At 39.2% G+C, this 24,736-nt stretch overlaps 1 protein-coding gene across 2 annotated transcripts in view; it reads right to left on the bottom strand.

Annotated features, from left to right (window-relative positions):
- The window catches only part of LOC136885478 (uncharacterized), a 574,475-nt gene that overhangs the window by 67,467 nt on the left and 482,272 nt on the right, over nt 1-24,736 (bottom strand). For both annotated transcript variants that reach the window (XM_067158055.2, XM_067158056.2), the window contains exon 3: nt 8,032-8,132. In XM_067158055.2, the coding sequence (XP_067014156.2) occupies nt 8,032-8,132 (101 nt within the window). The remainder of the gene's footprint in view (nt 1-8,031; nt 8,133-24,736) is intronic.

Raw genomic sequence — 24,736 nt, forward strand, 5'->3', positions numbered from 1 at the left:
TGGTAATCTCTACTGGAACCAGTGTGCTGGCATAAGAGTTGATGGTTGTGTCTCGGAAGAAGTCTCAATTATGAAAGGAGTTCGCCAAGGCTGTATTCTTTCCCCCATGCTTTTCAACATCTATTCAGAAAAGATTTTTCGAGATGCTCTTTGCGGAAAGACTCAAGGAATTGTGGTTAATGGTTTCATCATAAATAACATCAGGTACGCCGTTGACACTGTGCTACTTACAACCAATCTCTAGGATCTGCAGGAACTACTTAATGCTGTCACTGAAGCCAGCAGCGCAATGGGCTTGAAGCTTAATGTAAAGAAGACCAAGTGGATGGTTATAAGTACGAAACAAGATGGCATTCGAGGTAATCTCACAACAGCGAAGGAACAGATTGCGAGAGTGGCAACATTTAAATACCTGGGATGTCACATCAATGATGACTGGGACCTTACTCACGAGATCCGATGCAGAATTGAGCAGGCCAGAACTTCTTTTCAGAGACTTAAAAAACTTTTGACAAGCCGTAACCTTTCCATTTCACTACGGACACGACTACTCCAGTGCTACGTTTTCAGCATTCTGTTGTACGGCGTTGAGGCATGGGCACTAACTGAGACCATGTGCAAGAGATTGCAAGCATATGAAATGTGGACGTACCATAGGATGCTGAAGATACCTTGGACAGCTAAAATGACCAATATAGACGTTTTGCACCGTATGAACAAAGAACCAGAAATTCTCACTACCATCAAGAGAAGGAAACTAGAATACTTTGCTCATATGATGCGGAACTCTAAATACCACCTTCTGCAAGTAATACTCCAAGGGAAAATTAATGGAAAGCGTGGTCCGGGGAGAAGTAGGACATCATGGCTTGGCAACTTGAGCCAGTGGTTTGGGGTGACAATGCTTACTCTGTTCAGATCAGCTATGAACAAACAACAGATCATGCTACTGATCGCCAACGTTCTGTGAGGACATGGCACATGAAGAAGATATATTGTATTGAAAAAGTGGACCCTGTTATCAATTTACTCCTCGTAAATCACGATCCTCAGAAATGAGTGAGCAATAAGAGAAAGAGTGTAACACCAAATTACCACTCGGTTCCTGTGGAATGCCACAGGGAATTGTGACATCATGCGTTATCAAGTGCTTGCATGCAATTCCGCACTAGGAGGCACCGCTTGCGCACGACACCACGTGATAGTCAAGCTAAACATTTAAACTCCAATGTAATTGATGTGATTATGCTGATAATAGTGAAGATTTATCAATTAAATAGACAGTGTTACAGTATTAAAATTTTAATTTGGAATACTCAGTGACTCAAATATGTATTATTATTATGTCATCATCATCATCATCATCATCAACATCAACAACATTTTCCAGCTCCATTTTCCCGGGTGTGGTGTTACAATCGCTCGCCACTTCTTGAAGTATAGTTTCTGTTCCTCTAAGTCCTCCCACTTGATATTCCTCTTGCTGTCCTCTGATTTCACTGTGTCTATCCATCGATTCCTTGTCCTTTCACTTCTCTGTCAAAGTAATTCCTTGCTGTTCTCGTTCTGTCCATCCTCATAAACCATTGTAGCCTGCGTCTTCCTAAAAGCTCGGTAACAGCCTCCTTCCTGTTTGCTTCATTTCTAATCTTGTCCTTCCTGATCTTTTGGTTCATTGTTCTGATGAATTTCATTTCTGTTGACTGGATTTTACTATTTACCTTGTTATGCAGGGTACATGTTTTGGGTCAATAGGTGAAAACCGGAATGAAGTAGGTATAAAACACAGTCAATTTTGCTTTCTGGGGTATTTTATCATCCCAGAGTAGATTTCTCATGTGAAAATAAAATTGAGAAGCATATATGTAGGTTATGTTAGCTGGGTGGTCTGTAAAATCAGAACTGCAGTCACTTAAGTGCGACCAGTATCCAGTATTCGGAAAATAGTGAGTTCGAACTCCACTGTCGGCAGCCCTGAAGATAGTTTTCTGTAGTTTCCCATTTTCACACCAGGCACCAGGCACTGTACCGTAATTAATGCCACGGCTGCTCCCTTCCAACTCCTAGGCCTTTCCTTTCCCATCATCACCATAAGACCTATCTGTGTCGGTGCGACGTAAGGCCACTAGCAAGAACGACAGATGTCACTACAACAGCCACTGCTGCTGTCAAAAGCGAATGATGAGGGCTCGATATTGTTCAGTGCTACAAGACGCCTGCAGAATGAGCGAGCATGGGGCCTTAGTGGCTTCATAGAATGGTTATTGGTTCCTACATCAGTAAGCAATCAATCAGGACCATTACTGCCCACCTCAAGTTGATCAAGTTGATTGTTGGGGACATGACTGTGAAGTGGAAATGGAAAAAGAGACAACCAAAAGAGAACCACAGGCAGGTGAGCCAAGTGTGTTGACCATCAAAGACTGTTGAGCTTTGAAGAAGGTAGTACAGGAAAATTGCATGACATCATATGATGCCATCAACCATCAATTCTGCAGCCACTAATTGTACGGCTAGCAGCATAACTGTGTGATGGGAGATACGACGACTGGAGACTGAGTGAAGGAGGCTGAGACAATCACCCCTAAACTGCACATTTTTCCAGTGAATGCTAAACGCTGCGTTTGGTGGTGTAAAGAGCTTAGCTACTGGTCCATGGATGGTTGAAGAGGCGTGATTTTGAGTGTTGAATCATTCTGTATCATACGGCAATCACATAAGAACACTAGGGTGTAGCGAATGATACATGCCAGCCTCTACAGTGCCCACAATGAAATTTGGTGAAGGTAGGTTGACAGTGAGGGGATGTTTTTCATGGAAAGGACTTGGCCTTCTCATAATACCATAGAGCGCTTTAAAGGCGGAAGGATGGAAGGACCTTTTGATCAGCCACTTGTTGCCTATGGTAGAAGACCAGTTCAGAGATGATTATTGTATATTTCATCATGATAATGCTCCCTGCCATAAAGCTGGGTCTGTCTGTGAATTGTTCCTGGGCAATAACGTTCCAGAAATGAACTGGCCAGCCCAGAGTCCCACTGTATAATGGAAACTTCGCTCCAGACCCCAACGACCCACTCCACTAACTTTGTTGTTCATTAAGAAGGAAGCCATATTTTCCAGTGATCACATAAAATTTCCCCCCTTTTTTTTTTTTTGCCCTGCTTAATTAACATATGGACAACATTTACATTCTTTGCATTAGTGCTTAATGAATTCCACACGAACAAATCTCTGACTTAAATGATTGGAATGTGGTTTAGGATATTCTTATCTATAGTCAATTCTCTGAATTTACGCTGCATCTTTCTCCACTTGAGATGGTTTATTAGGTTATTATTTATCACTAAATGTCTTACAAGATACTCTCTAATTCCATACTTCATTTGGTTAAAATCATTAACTTGCATCTACTCCCTAAAACATAAAAAACATTAATTACAACATGAAGAAGCAGCATAACCCTCTCCAATGGACAGAAGGCAGGATCCACAACCCTCCCCTACTTCCCTACCCCTCTCCATGGAATAGAGTTCCCACAGAAACTTTCCACTCACCCTGTCATTGAAGTTACATTAACCACTTCACAATCTACACTTGCTGCAGCACTTCAAGAAGAATAGTCTGCAATTCCCCCAGAGATGTTCCAACATTTCATTGATAGACAGTAACCCTCTAACCTGCAGAATTTGAGCGGCAATAAAGGCTAAGGGTGGACCTACCCTGTATTAATGTACACTATTGGGCACTTTACCCAAGGAACACTTGGGGATCAGTACAGTAAACAACCTTCAAAATTTGGGCATTTTAAATATTTTGTTTATCATCTTGACTCCTACTATACGTACTGCAATGAAACTTTCTAAATGAAGCATACTACATGTTTACTATGCGAGAACGTATTTCAGAATTTATTTTGGCATTAACAAACTCGCTAATTAATCATAAAAAATAGTGTCTCTTTGCATGCTGATGCTCACCATTTCCTTCAAAGCTAGGCAATTTATCAATATATTTGTTTTCTACTTTTTTAAATGTACTGTTTAACACATTGAGTGCCAGACCGAAAACCATAGGACTGCTGTCTAGTGCTGTGAGCTAATAACATTGAGTTACTCCCTAGTGCTAAAACGTTCACAGGCTTAACCAAGCAAATGATCACTGGATTGAGGATGTATTTATGATATATTAGGTTAACTTATTATGTATATTAGGTAAAATATTTCGACCCCATATGGGGTTGTATTGGTCATTACGAATTGCACACGTACACGCGCCCCCATATGAGGTCGCACTTATACAGTAGTTACTGCCCCGATGCTCGGTCATACTTACCTTTTCCTTCGCAGGGAAGTGGTATATGCCGTTGATTATGAAAGACGTGTTAGCTTGTTCATAAAAAAAGTATGATCCCCTATTTTAGGTCAGGAAATGTTAGTAAATGATGATATTCCGATTTGAAGTTAGGAAATTTTTGTATAAAATTTTATATAAAGTATTGAAAATCATGTGAATTTGGTAAATTAGGATGTGAGAGAATAATATTATAAGAAGAATTTATTAGTAGTTATGGAATACTGAATAAGTATATAATTATGTTTGTATAACTTTTAATTTGGGTAAGAGAACCTAGCAGCGATGATTGTGCAACATGGGAACCAGTGACCATATCGTTGAAAACGGTCAAAATTGTTGCAACAGCTGGCTTGGAAACCAGGAGTACAGTGGGGAAGTGTATGCTGAAGATTGTAATTCATCAATGTGGATGATCGTGCGAGATCGCCATTTGCTCTGTACTGGGTTCAAAATCACTGTAACTATATACTTCGTCTATATCATCATTGTCCGACTTGTTCGATATATCGTCCAGACTATCTGCACTAAGTCTTTTACTGCTCGATTTACTCATAGCGACTTAAAAAAAGACAAGCAAACTCACAGAACTGCAATCTTGCATAAATAATCCATGCGCAAGATAGATAATGACTTTGTCACCCTATATAGCATGCTTGACATACCCGTATGGGGTCGTGTCAAAACAGGAATTGACGAATGGAAGGTGGACTATGCACGTACTATAATAGACGACCAACAGATGGCAGGAAGAGACTTTATACAGCTTCGAAACACATACTTACTCCGCACCCAAATGGGTTCGCACAGTTCTCAATTTAGAACAAACGTACGACCCCATATGGGGATGTGAGGTTCAAAAACTTCACTACTCTCATGTACCTACAGTAAATGGGGTCGCTTGGCACTCAACGTGTTTAAGTAACAACTATCGCACAAAACTGACCACTTCAAGAATTATATGTGTAAAATTAGTATTTTTAATTCTTTGTTACTTAAGTATTACATAGTTTGGTCTTTTTTTTTTTTTTTTTTTCATCTAGATAGATTTTTTAAACAATTGAAGAGTCAAAATGGTAAAGGGTGAAAATGCCAAATGGTGATTTGTCTTTTTTTGTTTGGAATTGGCTGGCATATCATTGGTGAAGACTAGAAATTCATATTGTGCATCTCCAGGAGCTAGGAGTTACAAGAGAAACAGACTTAAAAATACAGTTTTGAGAAAATGAGCCATATGTGCTGCAGAGCTCTTTAAATAATAACTTCTAAACTAGTGGAGATATTTAAATAATTCATGCTCCAAAATGAACTGGAAGAGTTGAGTTATAAATTCAAAACTAATTTGAAAAATAAAATTTTTGAAGTTGTTATGCTGTATCGATTCCCTTTTAAGAGGACAGTTTTGAGTAGATGTTCAGATATTTTTGAACGGCGTATAACAAAAGAGTAAAGGATCACTTCAGTTAGCCCAGCTGCATGAAAATTTCAGCATGTCAATCCCAATCAGACATGCACATAAATTATGAGTGAAAATCTTATTTTCTCTTAAGCTATGAAGAACAATGTATAAGTAAATGGGAGCTCAACGTATCAACTGTTGTAATATACATTGCTGCTTTCAAATAGCCCTTTTCTAAATTCAGCAAGGCAGTTTTCTGAAGAGATTTCATCCAATCTTAAAGCATTAAATGTAAAAGAAAGCGAGGCAATTAATGACCGACAGAGCCTGATAGATGCTCACAAGGTGAGGAAAGTGCTGAGACCGAGCAAGTTGGCCGTGCGGTTACGGGCATGCAGCTGTGAGCTTGCATTTGGAAGATCTGTTTCCTATTTCCATACCAGCAAATGTTGGGACTGTTACTGAATTAAGTGTACGCAGCTTCCTTCCCACTCCTAGTCCTTTCCTACACCATTGTTGCCATAAGACCTATTTGTGTCGGTGTGACATAAAGCAGATTTATATAATAGGAAGTAGTAGAGAGATGTTCCACCATTCAACACTTTATATAATGTGTAACATTTATTAAATGAAGGCCAGTTTTGATTTTCTTGGAATCATCATCATTTCGAAACAAATAGATAAATCAGACAGGTACCTCGATTAACACACATTTATTCATTTTAAAATGGTTGACATGTCAAATTTCCTTAAACTTCCTTAGAGTTTAAGTCACAAATAATTGGAGTGCATATGCGCAATAATGAGCAGAGTTTTAAAAATATTATGTAAAAACTTGAAGTTGAGGATGTTCTAAAGTTCCTGTGATGTTGTAGATGTAACCATGGATATAAAAACATATGTTTAAAATGTTCATTTATTCGTGGTTGAATCGTTGAATAAAATAAAAAAACGTGTGTCAACCACCTTTTGTGACTACATTGTTCCATATGACCAAGGCCGTACTGTCATAAAACGTTTAACATCAATAACAACATCTACAGTGTAGCAGCTATTACAAGCAGCAAGGATGCTCCCCACAACTCCTCGGCAAACTGTACATAATCCAATTCTACAACCTCCGAATGCCTTAATATCGGCACTTTTACAAGATTGTCAACTGGTCTTCATTTAATAAATGTTACACATTATGGTGGAACATCCCTTGACTGATTCCTATTATTATATAAGTTAAATGTCAACATGGAAATGAAAGTTATAAATTATATAAAGCAGATTTTAAAAAAAAACCTCTTGTAGTTTGCAAGTTTTCTTTTATAATACTCTTTTTATCTTTTAATAAATTGTAGTAGATGGCTAATTTATTTACAGATCCCAAAAGAATCATGTAAGTGAAACTTTAATAATAAAAATAATGTTATTTGCTTTACGTCCCACTAACTACTTTTACGGTCTTCGGAGAAGCCGAGGTACCAGAATTTAGTCCCACAAGAGTTCTTTTACGTGAAGTGAAATTTTGCAGTTCTGTCAATTACCAATAAAATTGTGCAGTTTTTAATTAGAATATGATCCTGAAACATTCAATTTAGTGTCATTTTTAGAAAAGCAGTAATAAAGAGAAGACAAATTTCAGGGGAAGTTAAAAAAAATACATTTATTTCTTACTTGTCACTATTTAGATTTCCAGAATACTAAAAGAGCCAGCAAACAAAAAATCAAGTGACTAAATTTAGTACCTTAGAAATTATGAATGTTTATCAAACATTCTGAATGTTTACCATAATTCAGTTGACACTTGCTAATTGCTTTACGTCGCACCGACTCAGTTAGGTCTTATGGCGACGATGGGACAGGATAGGGCTAGGAGTGGGAAGGAATCGGCCGTGGCCTTAATTAAGGTACAGCCCCAGCATTTGCCTGGTGTGAAAATGGGAAACCACGGAAAACCATTTTCAGGGCTGCCGATAGTGGGGTTCGAACCTACTATCTCCCGAATACTGGATACTGGCCGCAATTAAGCGACTGCAGCTATCGAGCTCGGTAGTTGACACTTTAAAGGTTAATAAAGCCACTTTTCCAGTCCTGATACTCTCCTTTCCTAACACAGTAAAAAATCTTAAGATGTTAAACAGGTAAATTCAAAAAAGCCACTCTGTCATATATTTGAGCCATCACTGTCAGCTCTTAACCATTCTTCCATAGAATGTCATTCAGACCATCATTCCATTAAATAGAACAGATTTTCTTATAGACTATATCAAGATTCAAACCATACTCACTTTGGAATGTGGACATTCCTGTTTGCTTTGACATGCCTCTGGAGAGTGGTGTTGGGTTGTTGCAGACTAGGTCGAACATTCTCCTTCGATCGCCCATAGGTCTGAAATTTAAAAAATATCAACATTCAAATGCATGTTATACAAATTACAAAACATTAATTACCCAACTTCCTGATTTCTGAGAAAGAAAAACAAACTAATTGTCCATGTAAAAATCCAATCATAATCTATATCATCAGACTTAAACTGGAGGGATATTAAAGTTTCCTGTAGTTAAATTCTGTAACATAGCCATACTTTACAGGGACCAGAAAGCCATAGTTAGAGTCGATGACAGATTGTGCAAAGAAGTCCAGATAAGACGTGGAGTCCAGCAAGGTTTTATCCTATCCCCAGTGGTAGTTCCTGGCTATTCATGCTCACAAGTGCACACCCAAACTGGTCAACATGCATTTTAAAGTACCAGTAAATACAAGTTTCCGATTATGTACACTAACTATATTTTCAATTAGCACGCGCTCTCCCCACTGCTATTGTCACCTCTCATGAGCGTGTTGCTTCCTGGAGGAATCGCAATATTGGGTTCATGCAAGGGGTCCTGTGAGTTTGTGGAACCACAACTGGTAGCGGGGAGCAGGCGGTAAGGCAGTCTCGTAAAAGGGCTTTGGAGACAAGACTATGAATTGAAAGTCCAAAGAACTTTCATCACCACTGGCTAATGTCAGGGTGAGCACTTCCTGGAGACCCTAATTATGTATTATTCACTCACCCCCACTAAGATGCATTACTTACACTTAAGGCCAACTGAGTGAAAGGTGCCTCACAGTGCCTTTGTCACCCCACTACTTGCCCATGTGCTCGTCTGCTTTGTTTCTGGTTATAGCTAAATTTGCTAGCAAAAAGAACTGAAAGATTCACTTAATTCATTGCCATGTGGTCTACTAAATTGTTAGAAAAAGGGATGGGGAGTATCAATGCCAGAATGAAGGAGTCTGTTCTATTCTGTTTATGTGCATATTTGTGTATATGAAAGAAAGAGAATATGAAAGAGAGAAATGTTGCACACTCATTTGAACAGACCACGAGCCACGACTGCCTATCCCCTCTGCTTTTCACTATCTATTCAAGGGCAATTGAGTCCCTATACTTTTACATCCATTTCTTCTCATGCTTTTGTGTTTTTATTCACTATCTGTTCAGAGGCAATTGAGTCCCTATACTTCTACAACTATTTCTTCTCATGCTTTTGTGTTTTCATGTTTGTCCTTGTTTCCTTTTCCATTGTTCCTTCCTCTGGTGCTGATTCTTCACTATCGCACTGTTTATCGCACTGCGTCTTCCTTATGAACCAAGCAACTTGGCCGTATGGTCAGGAGCACACAGCTGTGAGCTTGCATTTGAGAGATAGTGGGTTCAAACCTCACTGTCAGCAGCCCTGAAGATGGTTTTCTGTGGTTTCCCATTTTCATACCAGACAAATGGTGGGGCTGAAAATTAATTTAGGCCATGGCCACTTCCTTCGCACCCCTAGCCCTTTCCTGTCCCATCGTTGGCAGAAGACCAATCTGCGTCAGTGCCATGTAAAACAGCATGTTAAAAAAAAAGGTCCTCCTGACATCATGACAGTTGTTTATTCCTTCCTATTTCTTAAATTACTATGTCCTCAGACACAACTGGCATACAATAAATAAACTTAAATTATTGTTCTTGATTCATCTGCTTTTAGCAATCAGCATAACAACAACACAAGCACTATAAAAATGAAAATCCTCAGCTTGTTTCCAGTCATTTGACTGGGACAGGAATTGAATGAATGAAGCCCCCATCTGGTGGCTAGGATAGGAACTCTTCTGGCTGCCAAAGCCTGCTGCACTCCTCTAGGGCAATGATTAATGAATGAGAGATGAAATGAAATGATATTGGAGAGTATTGCTGGAATGAAAGACGACAGGGAAAACAGAGTACCCGGAGAAAAACGAGTCCCGCCTCCACTTTGTCCAGCACAAATCTCACATGGAGTGACCAGGATTTGAACCAAGGAATGCAGTGGTGAGAGGCCAGTGTGCGGCTGTCTGAGCCATGGAGGCTCTACAAGCACCTACAAGCACTATGCTACTATCAAAATCATGGTAAAATGTTCCCAGATGATTTTCTTTTTCATTTTAATCTTTAAAACACAAAAACCATTTTTGCAATTGTCTATTATCTCCTCCAAGCTGATTTCTTTCTTGATCAAGTTCTCAGAGTAGTTAACTTGTATCTCATAATCCCGATGATTCTTGCATCTGTCTTGATACTTCACCCACCCCTCTTAGTATGGCTAATATACACACAGGAACTCATAATAGGATAAACAAAATGTCAGGTCAGTATGGTAAGAAGGAGAAACAGGAGGAGATAAGGACAGACATGCAAATAAAAAAAGAACAATTAGATGAGCTCTCTCCTCACCTATTCCTGTTCTCTGTTCAATTTCGGTAAAATGATACTTTAACACTTCATAGTTTGAACATATTTAAAGTTACCTTGCTGCACATCAAATGGTAATCAACTGTAACATGCACAATTATGAAACTAGAGGTCAAGACAACTATTTTAGAAAAAATGTAAATAAATTCCAAACAGGATCCTTTTCAAAAAGGGAGTAATATTTTACAATAAACTGCCCCAGAAAATAAAACATTTGTCAGGCTCCATACTTAAGGAAACATAAAAAAGAAATACTTAGCAAAGAAAGTATTGTATTCTTTAGGTGAATTTGAATTTTGACTAAGTTCATAAAATAGCATGTGCAGGTTTATGGAAATGTAAACATAAACTATGTTGTTTATGCCTAAGTATTTTTGTGACTATCTGATACTGAATTCAATGCAGGTAATGGAAATAAAGTATATTTTGAACTGCATATTATTAGTTTTGTATTCTTTAGGTGAACTTTGACTAATTTCAAATATGTCATGTATGTTATATACATTGCAAAAATATCATGTTTTTTCATGTGATGTACTGTATGTACCTAAGCACAGTTTTTGTTATGTTTTCAATTATGTATAAATTACAGATACTGGAAATATAGTACCTCTATTTTTTAATTTGAATTATTCTATATCCATCTCTACTCAACCTCATCAAGATAAGATCTGTTAGGATAACTCCTCAATGAGTGTTGAAGCAGAAACTGGGAAGCAGAAACAAGCTCTTTGGGAGCTGAGAAGTAATTGGATGTAAATGAACTGTGTTTATCCTACATTTCCTACATTTATATACATTACTGGACTCTTTGTTTTTTCCTTTCCATTACTAACATCAACAGAGTAGAAAAGTGTTATGCCATAGTTACATCCACCTGATGTTTACAAATTAGCCTTGGATAATACAGAGACTCAGCCAATTAGGTTCCTATTGTAGGCCTATTTACCTTTTTAAACTACGATGCCTTCAAAAATTTTTGCTCATAATGTAAGAGTAAAATAAAAGGTTGGATGGAGTTGCCTCTGTGTTAAGATGGAAGGTACAGAGGAATAAACAATGTCAGACAAGTAATGACAGTATGATCTCTAGTCAAGTTTTGAATGCAGAAAGGGAAAGAATTAGCCTATAAGGTATTCAACTGAATAATTTTAGAAGATGCCAACCACAAAATACTCATGCAAAAGCAAAGTCATCTCTGTACAGGCTAAGAAAACCCTTAGAAGGCATCTAACCTTACCTCCAGAAGTGACAATATATTCATGCAAATAACTGTACAGTACCGGTATTTTAAAAAATGAACACAAACAAACAAACAAACAAACAAACAAACAAACAAACAATTTGTAGTAATACTTTAGTAGTTTAGTAAGTTTAAAAAAAGTAACAGTTTTCATATTCTGTAAAATGTTTCCTGGAAACTTTGGAAGAATCTTAAGTTTGTAATGACTTCACTGCGTCATCAATTTCCCTCTTTTCCTGCTCCTATATAAGTTACCTATATTTTAGACAAAGAATACAGAATGTTTGGCAGATAAGTACCTACTTTATTTTTCTGCTGACTATTGGTAGGGCCCCGAATACATATGGCATCAAAATAATATTACAGTATTTAAAAAAAAAAAAAAATTAAGCTCAACATTTGCTATTTGCAGCTCAAGTAGCATGCACATTAGGTACCAAAATGGAGGGGGGGGGGGGGGGGGGAGGAACAATGTACATTTAAATCTTAAAGCAATACTGTATAGTATATTTTGAAGGGATTCCACATACTGTACATGAGTTGATTATGTGTGTAAGTACATAAGATATTATGAGTAGAATTTTGTAAATAATATAAATTAATTAAAGATGAGCTGTGTGTTTAATAGAAAAATGTTAGTGTAAATTGTATAACACTGTATTTTAAGAAAAAATGTCTTCTTTTCTTTTTAACTTAAAATGTAGTTGTTGTGAATAATGTATTTTTGTGTATCATTATCCACTGAGGTAGAGACCTCATTTGCACTGAGGTGAGTTTTGCTGACATTACAATATGTTCTATTGTGAAAATATTCGCTTCTTATACGTAATGTTTTCATACAGCTTACATATGCAAACTATCTGAAGCTACAGTGAAGTGGTATACTTAGAATTGCTTCTTGCACATTACGATGTGTTCAATTGCTGTGCAGTGATGTGTTTAAAATTGCTTCTTACACGTTACGGGTGCAAAATACGTCCTGAAGTCGCAGTAATGTATTATACCTGTATTTAGAATTGCTCCTTACATATTACAGATGCGTACGTTCTGAAACCCATAGTGTAATGATGCACGGTACGTAGAATTGCTTCTTACACATTACGCATGCACATTGCCTGAAACACGGTACGGCGGGTGGTATAAGCAGAGGGGCAATGCTACTACCTATCTCACAAACATCACACCCTATTTCAAGTTCTACCTTCGACTAACCATTCGGTAAGTTTTTAAAACATCATATTTTACGAACTGCAGTTATTCATCCATATTCTCCACAAGGTTATCTGTACTTATCTGTCAAAACATCCTGCATGCCGGTGCTGTATTAGACAAAAAGATCACGTGCAATAGAAGTCAGCTAGGAAGACAAATAAAATGAAAATAAACATAGTTCGTAAGTACCTTGTTGTAAGACCTAGGCAGACGGTGTACAGGTGGTTTGTACGGGAATCTTGGCCCGTTAGCTGTCTTTGTCTTCTCTTCCTCTATAAGCGCTCGACATGCGTAACACCACAATCGCCTCACAATCACCATGTTCCCCCTCGATATCCTTCCCCACCATCATTCACACGATTATCTAGGAAAAGTCTCCTTCACTTTTCTCGGTAAAATAAAAGTTTCTGATGTTCAGTCTCATGTTAAACAACTGCACAAAATTTAGTTTTATTATTAAACAATGTAATATTTTTAAAGAAAAAGAGAGTACAAAACCCTGACTATATTCTACAATCTACATAATTAACTCTGAACGCATCTGGCATGGTGACTGAATGCCGTATCATTACTCTGAATCAAGTCAAGATAAGTTAATTAGGATGTTTACTCAGATGTTAGTAGCTGACTGCTACAGTACTAGCAAACAGGCAGCGAGTTTTACAAGACACAATCTTGTGGTTTATAACAAAGGAATGTGAATTTCTAGTGTGTGTATTTGATAGGCAGTCGATCAATAGTAGAATATTGGCCGTGGGTTCAGACCCGGCAAAGGTAGTCGGATTTTTGAGGAGCGGAAAAAAAGGTACATTCGACACTGCATGTTGTACGATGTCGGCATGTAAAAGATCTCTGGTGACACATTTGGTGTTCACCTGGGAAAATTCATTAAAACTCAACCATAGACGCCCAAGAGAGCTTTGGTTTATTTTGGTATCTAGTAGGAGCAGAGTAAAACGGAACATCGAAATTGACGAGCAACTAGCCAGATGGTGTCAAATTAAAATATCTGCACACGGTAGTTCAGGCCATACGATTATTATTATTATTATTATTATTATTATTTCTTAATCTGTTTACCGTCCAGGGTTGGGTTTTATCCCCCTCGGGCTCAGCGAGGGATCCCACCTCTACTGCTTCAAGGGCAGTGTCCTGGAGCGTGAGACTTTAAGTCGGGGGATACAACTGGGCAAGAGGACGAGTACCTCACCCAGGCGGCCTTACCTGCTATGCTGAACAGGCGCCTTATGGGGGGAGGGGTAAGACTGGAAGGGATAGACAAGGAAGAGGGAAGGAAGCGGCCGTAGCTTTAAGTTACGTACCATCCCGGCATTTGCCTGAAGGAGAAGTGGGAAACGACGAAAAACCACTCCTAGGATGGCTGAGGAGGGAATCGAACTCCCCTCTACTTAGCTGACCTCCAGAGGCTGACTGGACGCCTTTCCATCCCTCGTACCACATTTCATACGTCGCACCGGTACAGATAGGTCTTATGACGACGATGGGATAGGAAAGGCCTGGGAATGGGAAGGAAGCGGCCGTGGCTTTAATTAAGGTACAGACCCAGCATTTGCCTAGTGTGAAAATGGGAAACCACGGAAAACCATATTCAGGACTGCCGACAGTGGGATTCGAACCCACTTTCTCCCGTATGCAAACTCACGTATGCAAACTCACAGCCGCGCGCCCCTAAGCGCACGGACAACTCGCCGTGTCTCAATAAATTGTTGTACCCCCAAACTTCTATTTCCCATTCGCCGCTACTACACATTAAAACTGCACGGTATTTAGACAATTTATGAGGCTGAGGACTGAGAGATGTCACTGTAATACGGGTCACCCCTGTAACCTTGTCCGACTTTGTAATTGACTGGTAAATTTCCTCACTTCAGATTACCATCTTCCCTAGGAGAATATGATATATGTGTGTGTTTTTCTCGAGAACCATGAAATACAACAAAGATATCCTTGTTGAACTTCTTGTGCTGAAGAAATTCTTAAGCCTGGTTTACACGGCGACACTCGGTTTCACAACTAATAATTCTATAAAACCGATATTGTGTGGGTGCTGTTCACATAGAGACGCTAGTGCATACTGTAGTTTCGTGATATTTTCTGCATTTTACTTCAGTACTGCATTATCTAATTATTATATATACATCCGTGCAGCAACCGCAGTCGTGGCAGAGATGTTGTTGTTGTCCGAGTCATCAGTCTATATACTGGTTTGATGCAGCCCTCCATGTCACCCTATCCTATGCTAATCTTTTCATTTCTACATTACTGGATCCTACATCTGCTCTAATCTGCTTAGCATATTCATGCCTTGGTCTGGTCCACCGCTACCGTTCTTACCGCCTACACTTCCCCTCAAAAACCAACTGAACAAGTCCTGGATGTCATATAATATGTGTCCTATCATTCTATATCTTCTTTTTCTGGTCAAATTTAGCCAAATCGTTCTCCTCTCGCCAATTATATATATTGCAATTTGCTTTACGTCGCACCGACAGAGATATGTCTTATGGCGACGATGGGATAGGAAAGGCCTAGGAATTGGAAGGAAGCGGCCGTGGCCTTAATTAAGGTACAACCCCGGCATTTGCCTGGTGTGAAAATGGGAAACCACGGAAAACCATCTTCAGGGCTGCCGACAGTGGGGCTCGAACCCACTATCTCCCGATTACTGGATACTGGCCGCACTTGGCGACTGCAACTATCGAGGTCGGTCAATTATATTCAGTATCTCTTCATTCGTGATTCGATCTATCCATCTCACCTTCGCCATTCTTCCGTAACACCACATTACAAAAAAGCGTCTATTCTCTTTCTTTCTTCCTTTCTGGGGGATTTGTCGTCCATGTTTCACTTCCATACAATGTGACATATACAATATTGTCCCTTTGGTGAAAGTTTTATTGTATAGTTCTGAATCAAAATGTCCGCCTCTCTGGTGTAGTGGTTAGTGTGATTAGCTGCACCCCCCCCCCCCCCGAGGCCCGGGTTCGATTCCCGGCTCTGCCACGAAATTTGAAAAGCGGTACGAGGGCTGGAACGAGGTCTACTTAGCCTCGGGAGGTCAATTGAGTAGAGGTGGGTTCGATTCCTACCTCAGCCATCCTGGAAGTGGTTTTTCGTGGTTTCCCACTTCTCCAGGCAAATGCCGGGATGGTACCTAACTTAAGGCCACGGCCGCTTCCTTCCCTCTTCCTTGTCTATCCCTTCCAATCTTCCCATCCCCCTGCAAGGCCCCTGTTCAACACAGCAGTTGAGGCCGCCTGGGCGAGGTACTGGTCATCCTCCCCAGTTGTATCCCCCGACCCAGAGTATGAAGCTGATCCTTCGCTGAGTACGAGGGAAAAACCGATCCTGGAGGGTAAACTGATAAAGAAAGACTGAATCTAAGAAGAAAATATTTAACTCGTGTCTTAATGTAATATTTTCTAGACGTTTAATAAATCAAGCGTAATATATTTAAATAACTCATTTTGGAAATCTCAAAAAAAGTCCATGTGAAAGTCTTCAAAAACATTTTTCTAAGTCCTATATCAATGTTTGAAGTGAGCACATTTCTTTTCTCAAGAAAGGTGTTCCTTGCTTGTGTTAGTCTGCGTTTTCTGTTCTCCTTACTTCTGCCATCGTTAGTTATTTTACTACCCAAGTAACACAAAATCTATCTACTTGCTTTAAGACTTCATTTCCTAATCTAATATTTCTTGCATTTCAGCAAATCTCAGGGTTTTGATATCCTCTCCTTTGATTGTGATTCCCTTTTCAAATTCCTCTTTGATTTCCTTAATCAGCTGTTCTACATAAACATTGAAAAGAAGAGGGGACAAACTGCAGCCTTGCCTCACTCCTTTCTTGATTACCGCTTCTTTTTCAGAGCCTGAGATGTTTTTAGTGACTCTAAACGCCGAGAAACTAAAAAATATGAATAGGGAATATGGAATTCTCACATTTAGGATGTCCTACAACTTTACTGAAAAAAGATAATTGTAGAAAATTGAAATTGAATATAAAAAGAAAATATCTATCTTAATGTGATAATTTTTAAACGTTAATAAACCGCGCGTAAAAAAATAGGCCTAAATAACTTATTTGGGAAATTATTTCGTCAGGAGGAAATCAGTAATGTTGAACTAGGCAATTTTCGGCTTATAAATTTATTCCGTGTCACTACTGGACTTCTAACAATTCTCTGTCTTCCTTATTGTGAGTTCATTCGTGTAGTTATTCCTAACAGAATGGATTTTGTTTTCTAGTTCATCAACTGTTAGTCCAGAAGAAATTTAATACGAGTAGAGCATTGACTTTATTTTTTAAAATAACATCGTTAAAATCTCATAAACACGTCTGGACTGCGAACAAGTCGTGACATTTCACTATTTCTTCACGTCTCCACTTCATTTTGGAAAGCAAGTAACGGATCAAAAATATTACCATTTTTAGTTTCACGAAAAGTTGGAAGCAGCCGAATGTTGCCATATTACACACGTATAAGTCTTTCAGCTTTCAACTGGTGTATGCTATTTTGGGATTTGGTATCAACCGAGCGTGGTTCGAGGCGTGTAGCTGTTATCTAATCGAATGTGAACGAGGTGGTTGTTTGATACTTTGAAGAATGAGTGAGAAATGGAAGACCCTAAGATCTCGAGGTCGCCAGAGAACAATAGTACCCGAACCAATTGCCCGTGCGTGTTGGATCGTGCAGCTGTGACCTTTCATTCGGGAAGTAGTGACTTCGAATCCCACCGTCAGCATTCGTGAATATGTTTTCCGTGGTTTTATATTTTCACTCTAGGTAAATGCTGGGTCTGCACCTTAATTAAGGCCACGGCCACTACCTTCCCAATCCTAGCCCATTTCTATCCCCACCTTTCCCTTCGATGTGTTAGCGCGACCTTAAACAAAATAAGAACAATATTTAGATCAAACGGAAATGGACTAAACCGATAGAGGATAGCAGTCAAGTGAGAGTAAATAGAAGTAATGTCAGGCTTAGCTGGGGCACCGTAGTCACCACACCAACATTACACAACACCAGTTTTGTCTGCTGTTTATTTACCATCGGGCTGAATGGCTCAGACGGTTGAGGTGCTGGCCTTCTGACCCCAACTTGCTAGGTTCGAACCTGGCTCAGTCCGGTGGTATTTGAAGGCGCTCAAGTACGTCACACTCGTGTCGGTAGATTTACTGTCACGTAAAAGAACGCCTTCGGGACAAAATTCCACCACCTCGGCGACCCCAAAAACCGTCAAAAGTAGTTAGTGGGACGTAAAAACAACAACATTAATATGTTTATTCACCAGTTAACGATACGCTTTTTTTCTCATTTTCTTATTCGATGACCCCTTGCTTCTTTTCGATCCAGTGTTCACACCCTCCTTGCGCGTCCTCTAGGACACCTTTTGTATCCCACATCCCTCCAAAGACCTTCATCACGTACCTTATTAATTTACCTATTTACATTCATACAACCATCCATCATCATTATAGACCGTTATGCTTTCTGGCGTTCAGTCTGTAAGCCTCTGTGAATATACTAAACGTCGCCACAATCCTCTATTTGCAACTAGTGCTGTGGCCTCATTTACTTCTATACCTCTTAACTTTAAATCATTAGAAACTGAGTCTAATCATCGTCGTAGTCTCTCTCTACTTCTCTTAACCCTCCATAACAAAGTCCATTATTCTCCTACGTAACATATCCTCTTCCATTCGCCTCACATGACCCCACTACCGAAGCCGGTTTATGCGCACAGCTTCATCCATCGAGTTAATTCCTAACTTAACCTTTATCTCCTCATTCCTGCTATTGTTCCTACCTGTTTGTACCAGCAATCATTCTCGCTACTTTCATGTCTGTTACTTCTAACTTATGAATAAGATATCCTGAGTTTCACCCAGCTTTCACTCCTGTAAAGCACAGAGTCTGAACTGAAAACAGGCTGATGTAAAGATAATTTCGACCGGAAGCTGACTTCCTTCTTACAGAATACTGTTGATCGCAACTGCAAGCTCACTGCATTAGCTTTATTGCGCCTTGATTAAATCTCACTTATCTTACTACCATCCTGGGAAAACACACATCCTAAATACTTGAAATTATCCACCGGTTCCAGCTTTGTATCACCAATCTGACATTCAATTCTTTTGGATTTCTTACCGTCTGACATCAATTTAGTCTTGGAAAGGCTAATATACATACCATACTCATTCGTACCTATTTTCGCGTTCCAAGATATTAGACTGCAGGCTTTCGGCACAACCTGCCATTAAGACCAAGTCGTCAGCATAGGCCAGACTGCTTTCTACATTTCCATCTAACTGAATCCCTCCCTGCCACTTTATACCTTTCAGCAGATATCCATATAAACTACGAAAAACAAAGGTGAAATATTACAGCCTTGTCTGACCCCTGTTAAGTACGCTGAACCAAGAACTCATTCTACCATCAATTCTCACTGCAGTCCAATTGTCAACATAAATGCATTCGATTGATTGTCAACATAAATGCATTCGATTGATTTTAACAATCTACCCTTAATCCCATAGTCCCCCAATAATCCGAACATCTTGTCCCTCGGTACTCTGTCATACGCTTTCTCTAGATCTACGAAACATAAATATAACTGTCTATTCCTCTCTTAGCATTGTTCAATTACCTGGCGCATACTGGGAGTCTGATCCTGACAGCCCCTCTTGTGGTCTGAAACCACAATGGTTTTCATCCAACTTCCTCTCAACCTCTGATCACACCCTCCCTCCCTAGATGCCAGTGAATACTTTGCCTGGTATAATGATCAATGAAATACCTCGATAGTTGTATTTAATTTACAGAAAATTAATTACCGGTACAGTACTAGTAAAATATGAGTGCTTAAACCTAAAGTACGATAAATGTTACGCCAGTTTAACACTTACGAAGACTAGGCTGAATTAATTATCTTTGCAATAAAATCACATACATTTAAGTGTACAAAATACCACAGTGCCATTTAGTGGTCGTGAAAGTCTAAGTTTTACGAAAAAGAGTATGATTATAACAATTTACTACTAGCTTGAGAAAAACAATTTACTTAGGTAGCAAATGAGGTATATATAATATATTACAAGAAGAACTACTTCCGTACGCCAATTTGTAGATGATGGAGATGAGATTATATTCAACCTCAATTACAGTTCGCTTCATAATGTATACAATAACAGCAAATCATGGGCCTACCGTTATCAGTCAACATATGAAAGTCTGCTTCATTAAAGCACGATGATCATCGGTAATTTTGTTGGTCTTAATACTGTCTGAAATTATTAGCAGTGGCTTTCATGTTACGGTGCACATTATACATTTTTGCCGATTATCTGGGTTATCATAGCGGTAAATAAAAAGGAGTGTTAGCAGGGGCGGACCACGGCCCTAGGCGCCGACTTGAGGGAGCGCCAAAATAATGAAATACAACTTTCAAAGCCTATCATGTACTGTATTTGATGAAAAATTGGAATTTTATAGCCAAGAAACGTTCATGTAGTCCAGTCTGTTTATTGAATTAGTAGGAAATTAAATACCGTAATTAATTACCGTACACTTTCTGCTGTAACTTCTCTACATTTAACGTTTCTGCAGTACGCCGATTGGGCGCATGATCAACAAATCTAAAAGTGAATGGCATTTGTTCTTGGTGGCTAACATCAGGTGCACAGATAAGTAGGCTTCACTGGAAAATATTTAACTTTCTTAGCTTTGTTGATGATTTCTTTCTTCACATGGGTCCAAGAAGTTGTACTGTATAAGCTCATTTTGGACGATCTTATCCAGATAATGGCCGTGACTTTCTATTGACTGAATCTGCACTCTGCACTGAGCCAGAACCGTTTAGCAACGCCAGTCAGTCATCAATCATCTGCGTTTAGGGCTGTCGCCTAGATGACAGATTCCCTATCAGTTTTTTACCTAGCCTTTTATTTTTCTTTAACATTTGCTTTACGTCGCACCGACACAGGTAGGCCTTATGGCGACGATGGAATAGGGAAGAGCTAGGAGTGGAAAGGAAGCGGCCGTGGCCTTAATTAAGGTACTGCCCCAGCATTTGCCTGGTGGGAAAATGGGAAACCACGGAAAATCATCTTTAGGGCTACCGACAGTGGGGTCGAACCCATTATCTCCCGGATGCAAGCTCACAGCAACGCGCCCCTAACCCAACGGACAACTCGCCCGGTTCCGTTTCATTCTAGGCCTCCTAGATGGCAGAGTATACCGAATCTCTCTTGGGCGTCTGTGGCTGAGATTTAATTAATTTTGTCGGCAGCTGTCAGTGTTATAATATTTATAGTACGTGCCGTATTTTGACTGAAGGCAAAAAGAAGTCAAATTCAGTGTTTACGGGTAGAGCTAGAAATTCGGAATGGACAAAATCTAATAAAGAAGTCGGGTTAAGAAAGACTTGCAAATATTCACAAAAGAACACTGCCAGGTCCAGAAAGGACGAGAAGTGACAAATGGAGTTCGTCGGGCAGCTGAACAGAGGAATCTGTCACAAGTAAATAGAAGCAGTGCCCCGGTTGAAGCCTAATCCTTCAAAAAAACGCGCCTTTCACCTGAAGAACCTTTGTGAATAAATTCATTCCATCCCCTGGTCTATGGAGACTAGACAACCGAAGTAGGGGCTGCCCGTAGGGGTGAAGTACAGTGGGGACTTCGAGGGCCTTGGGACCGCTACGGTAGCTGTGAAGGCCCTTCAGGAACTCTGAAAAGCGGTAGCAAAAGGAGTGGTTAAGACGCATCAGGTCATTATGCTACTTAGGTGCCAAAATGGTTAAAAATAAATAAATAAATAAATAAATAAATAAATAAATAAATAAATAAATAAATAAATAAAGGCAATGTAAATTTTAATCTTATAGCAGTTGTATAATATTATTTCAAGTAATTCCACATACTATATATATGAGTTGACTATGTTTGTAAGTACAGGAGATATTGTAAGTAGAATTTTGTAAACAATATAAATTTATTAAGGATGAGCTGTGTGTTTAATAGAAAAAATTGTTAGTGTAAATTGTATAATACTGTATTCTAGAAAAATGTCTTCTTCTCTTGTTAAATTAAAATTCAGTGCTTGATAATAATGTATTTTAGTGTACCATTTCCCTCCGAGGTAGACACCTCATTAGCAAATAAAGTGATTTTGATTTTGATTTGCGAACAAGCAGGAAACAAGTAATTTGTACACTGGGAAGACATCCTTTTGGATAAAAGTACAATGTCAAGATATTGAAAGGTGACTTTGGATCGCGAGTTCATATAAAATACATTTTGTAAACATCAGTTACAAGGTATGTGCAAGGAACTGCGTTCTTCATGAGCTGTCTGAGACTGCCTCCCCTTTACGGCAGAGGTCGTGCAATACCAAACGTGCAGACACTGCCTAAATGAGACGTGCAGACTGATCACCATTTGATATAAAGTTTATTGTCTAGCAGGAATCGTACGCCCCCCCCCCCCTCCCCCGTCATCCGGTGTGGAGTGACTTCACCTTTTATAGTGTTACTGAAACAGCTCCCGTGAGTTACACCTAACTGTTACAATTCTACATGACTATACTGAAAGTCAACTCAAGAGCTGAGGAAAAGTATTCTTCCGCATGTGAGCACGTCCCCTGTACCCCCTTCCCGTCTCTGTTCTCCTCCGCCAAAACCAGCTTATTATTAACGTCGTGCGTCTGACAAGTACTTAATCCTCAAATAGTGTAGCATCAAAAGAAATCACTTCTTTTCATATAGTTGTACTTCGATTAAATACCATGCCTATTTATTCCTTTATTGACCATGCAAAACCTACAGATTACTGGCGAATACCGAGGCAAGAGAAGCAAGGTTTATTTTTATTTCATATTGCAATTTGTTTGAGGCACATGGGGACTTGCAACGAAAAGCATGACGACATAAATATACGAATCCTCTCTCGTGGCAGTTTCTCACAGTTCAACAAGCTGAAAACCCACCTGAGTGGGATTGCAAAATACAGTGTTTCCAGGAATGTTGTAAACATTGTAGTCTCTTCATTCGGAAGGTAAAAACGAACTCATGATCTCCTCATGGCAACATTTATGCCGATAGAGGGCAGTTACGAAAATAAAGTACAAATTATTATTATTTTTATTTCGAGTACGCTAAGGATCCTATACCCATACCGTGTTAAGGCCCTTCCTGTTTTTTTTTTTTACCACTGCTTTTTTACCACTGCTTCCACAGTCCACAGCGGATTCTCATCTCGTAGGCTACTGTAAACGTTCATAACAATTTGTTTAGATTTCCTACTTACAGTAATTCCCCCCCCCCCCCCCGGTCCCTTTTTTATTAGCTTTAAAGTATATCACTTGCGACTCGAGCGTCACAGCATCACCCACGTGTTGCTCACGGCTGGCAGCCATTATGAATATTGAGCATGCTATTGCAGCCAGAACTGCCAACAGTTTTTTGATCTATCTTCAACGCCGTGAAAATTATGCGAACTATACATCAATGGAATGAACTCGAACAAAGCTTAACAGTACACAATGCAATAAGATATCGAACTCACGTTAAATAATTATTTATTTTCCTACATACACTACCGAGAACAATAACTATTCACAGCCATCTAAGTATGAAATATACGAGTCGGTAACGAACCCCAATAACATACAACTTGTGAAATGTTTTCCATATTTTTACAGCGCAAAAATGATTAATTAGTCAAGTCAGTTCACCAGAATATCTAACGAAACTGAGAGAAGTTCCTGACTGCAACAACAAGCAACACACATAGGAACTGTTTACCACTGCGGAAACCTCTTCACTGACCAGAAGTCTGGTTAACATCAAAGGGACCGCTTAGATCTTGAGTTGACTCTCAGTATAAACTTAAGGTTGTCCCTTTTGGAAGACTAACTTGAGAAGTTTACACTTATACTACCATTATATAGATTTATGAATGAACTAAATTGAAGCAGTGGATGCAAAGTAATTCCGGTCATGTTTAGATAGGCGCTGCAATGGGCTATTTTGCTGATGTGCTACATTTGGGAGGGGAACTATGTGGAGAAAAATAATGTTAGTAGGTCTAGTTTTGAGGCTCTCTCGAATCCCGCATGAATGTATGCGCGAGCCAGATATTTGTAAGTCCACGTTATCGGAGTTAAATGTTGATAAGTCCATGCCGGTAATTTTCGAATAACAGTTTCTTGCCCAGATAATGGCCGTGGGAGGTAGAAGACCTGCTGAAGAACGATTCTGAGACAGCAAAAATGTCCTTCGACTTTAAAAATAACTTGCCTCAACCAGTTACAGATATTCGGCAGAAGTACTACAAACGCCAGTTATGGCTGTACAATTTTGGAATAATGGACTTGAAAACAAAACAAAAAACACGAAAACAAAAAATCTGTGTTTATATATGGTGAGCATGACTGCGACAAAGGTCTAAATGAACTCCTTGCTTTGATATGTATGAACAAGATTTCTTTTGGTATAAAATGCCCGCATATCTTCATAGTGTAAATATATTTATTTTTGGATTCTGGCAGCATATTGCAAACATGAAATTTGACAACACTAACCTCTACCAGTAGCGACGATTGGGAATTAGAAGTGAGGGGTGGGGAAAAAATGTAGACATAAAAAAATCCGGGTTTGTCGGATATAGCGGACGGACGGACGGGGCGGGCGTAATTAGATCAAAACTGAAAAATAAAAGCTACAAAATGGAAAGATTTGTTTATGCTCTCTGAGCGAATTTCG

Source organism: Anabrus simplex, chromosome 14, assembly GCF_040414725.1.
Source record: "Anabrus simplex isolate iqAnaSimp1 chromosome 14, ASM4041472v1, whole genome shotgun sequence".
NCBI lineage: Eukaryota > Metazoa > Arthropoda > Insecta > Orthoptera > Tettigoniidae > Anabrus > Anabrus simplex.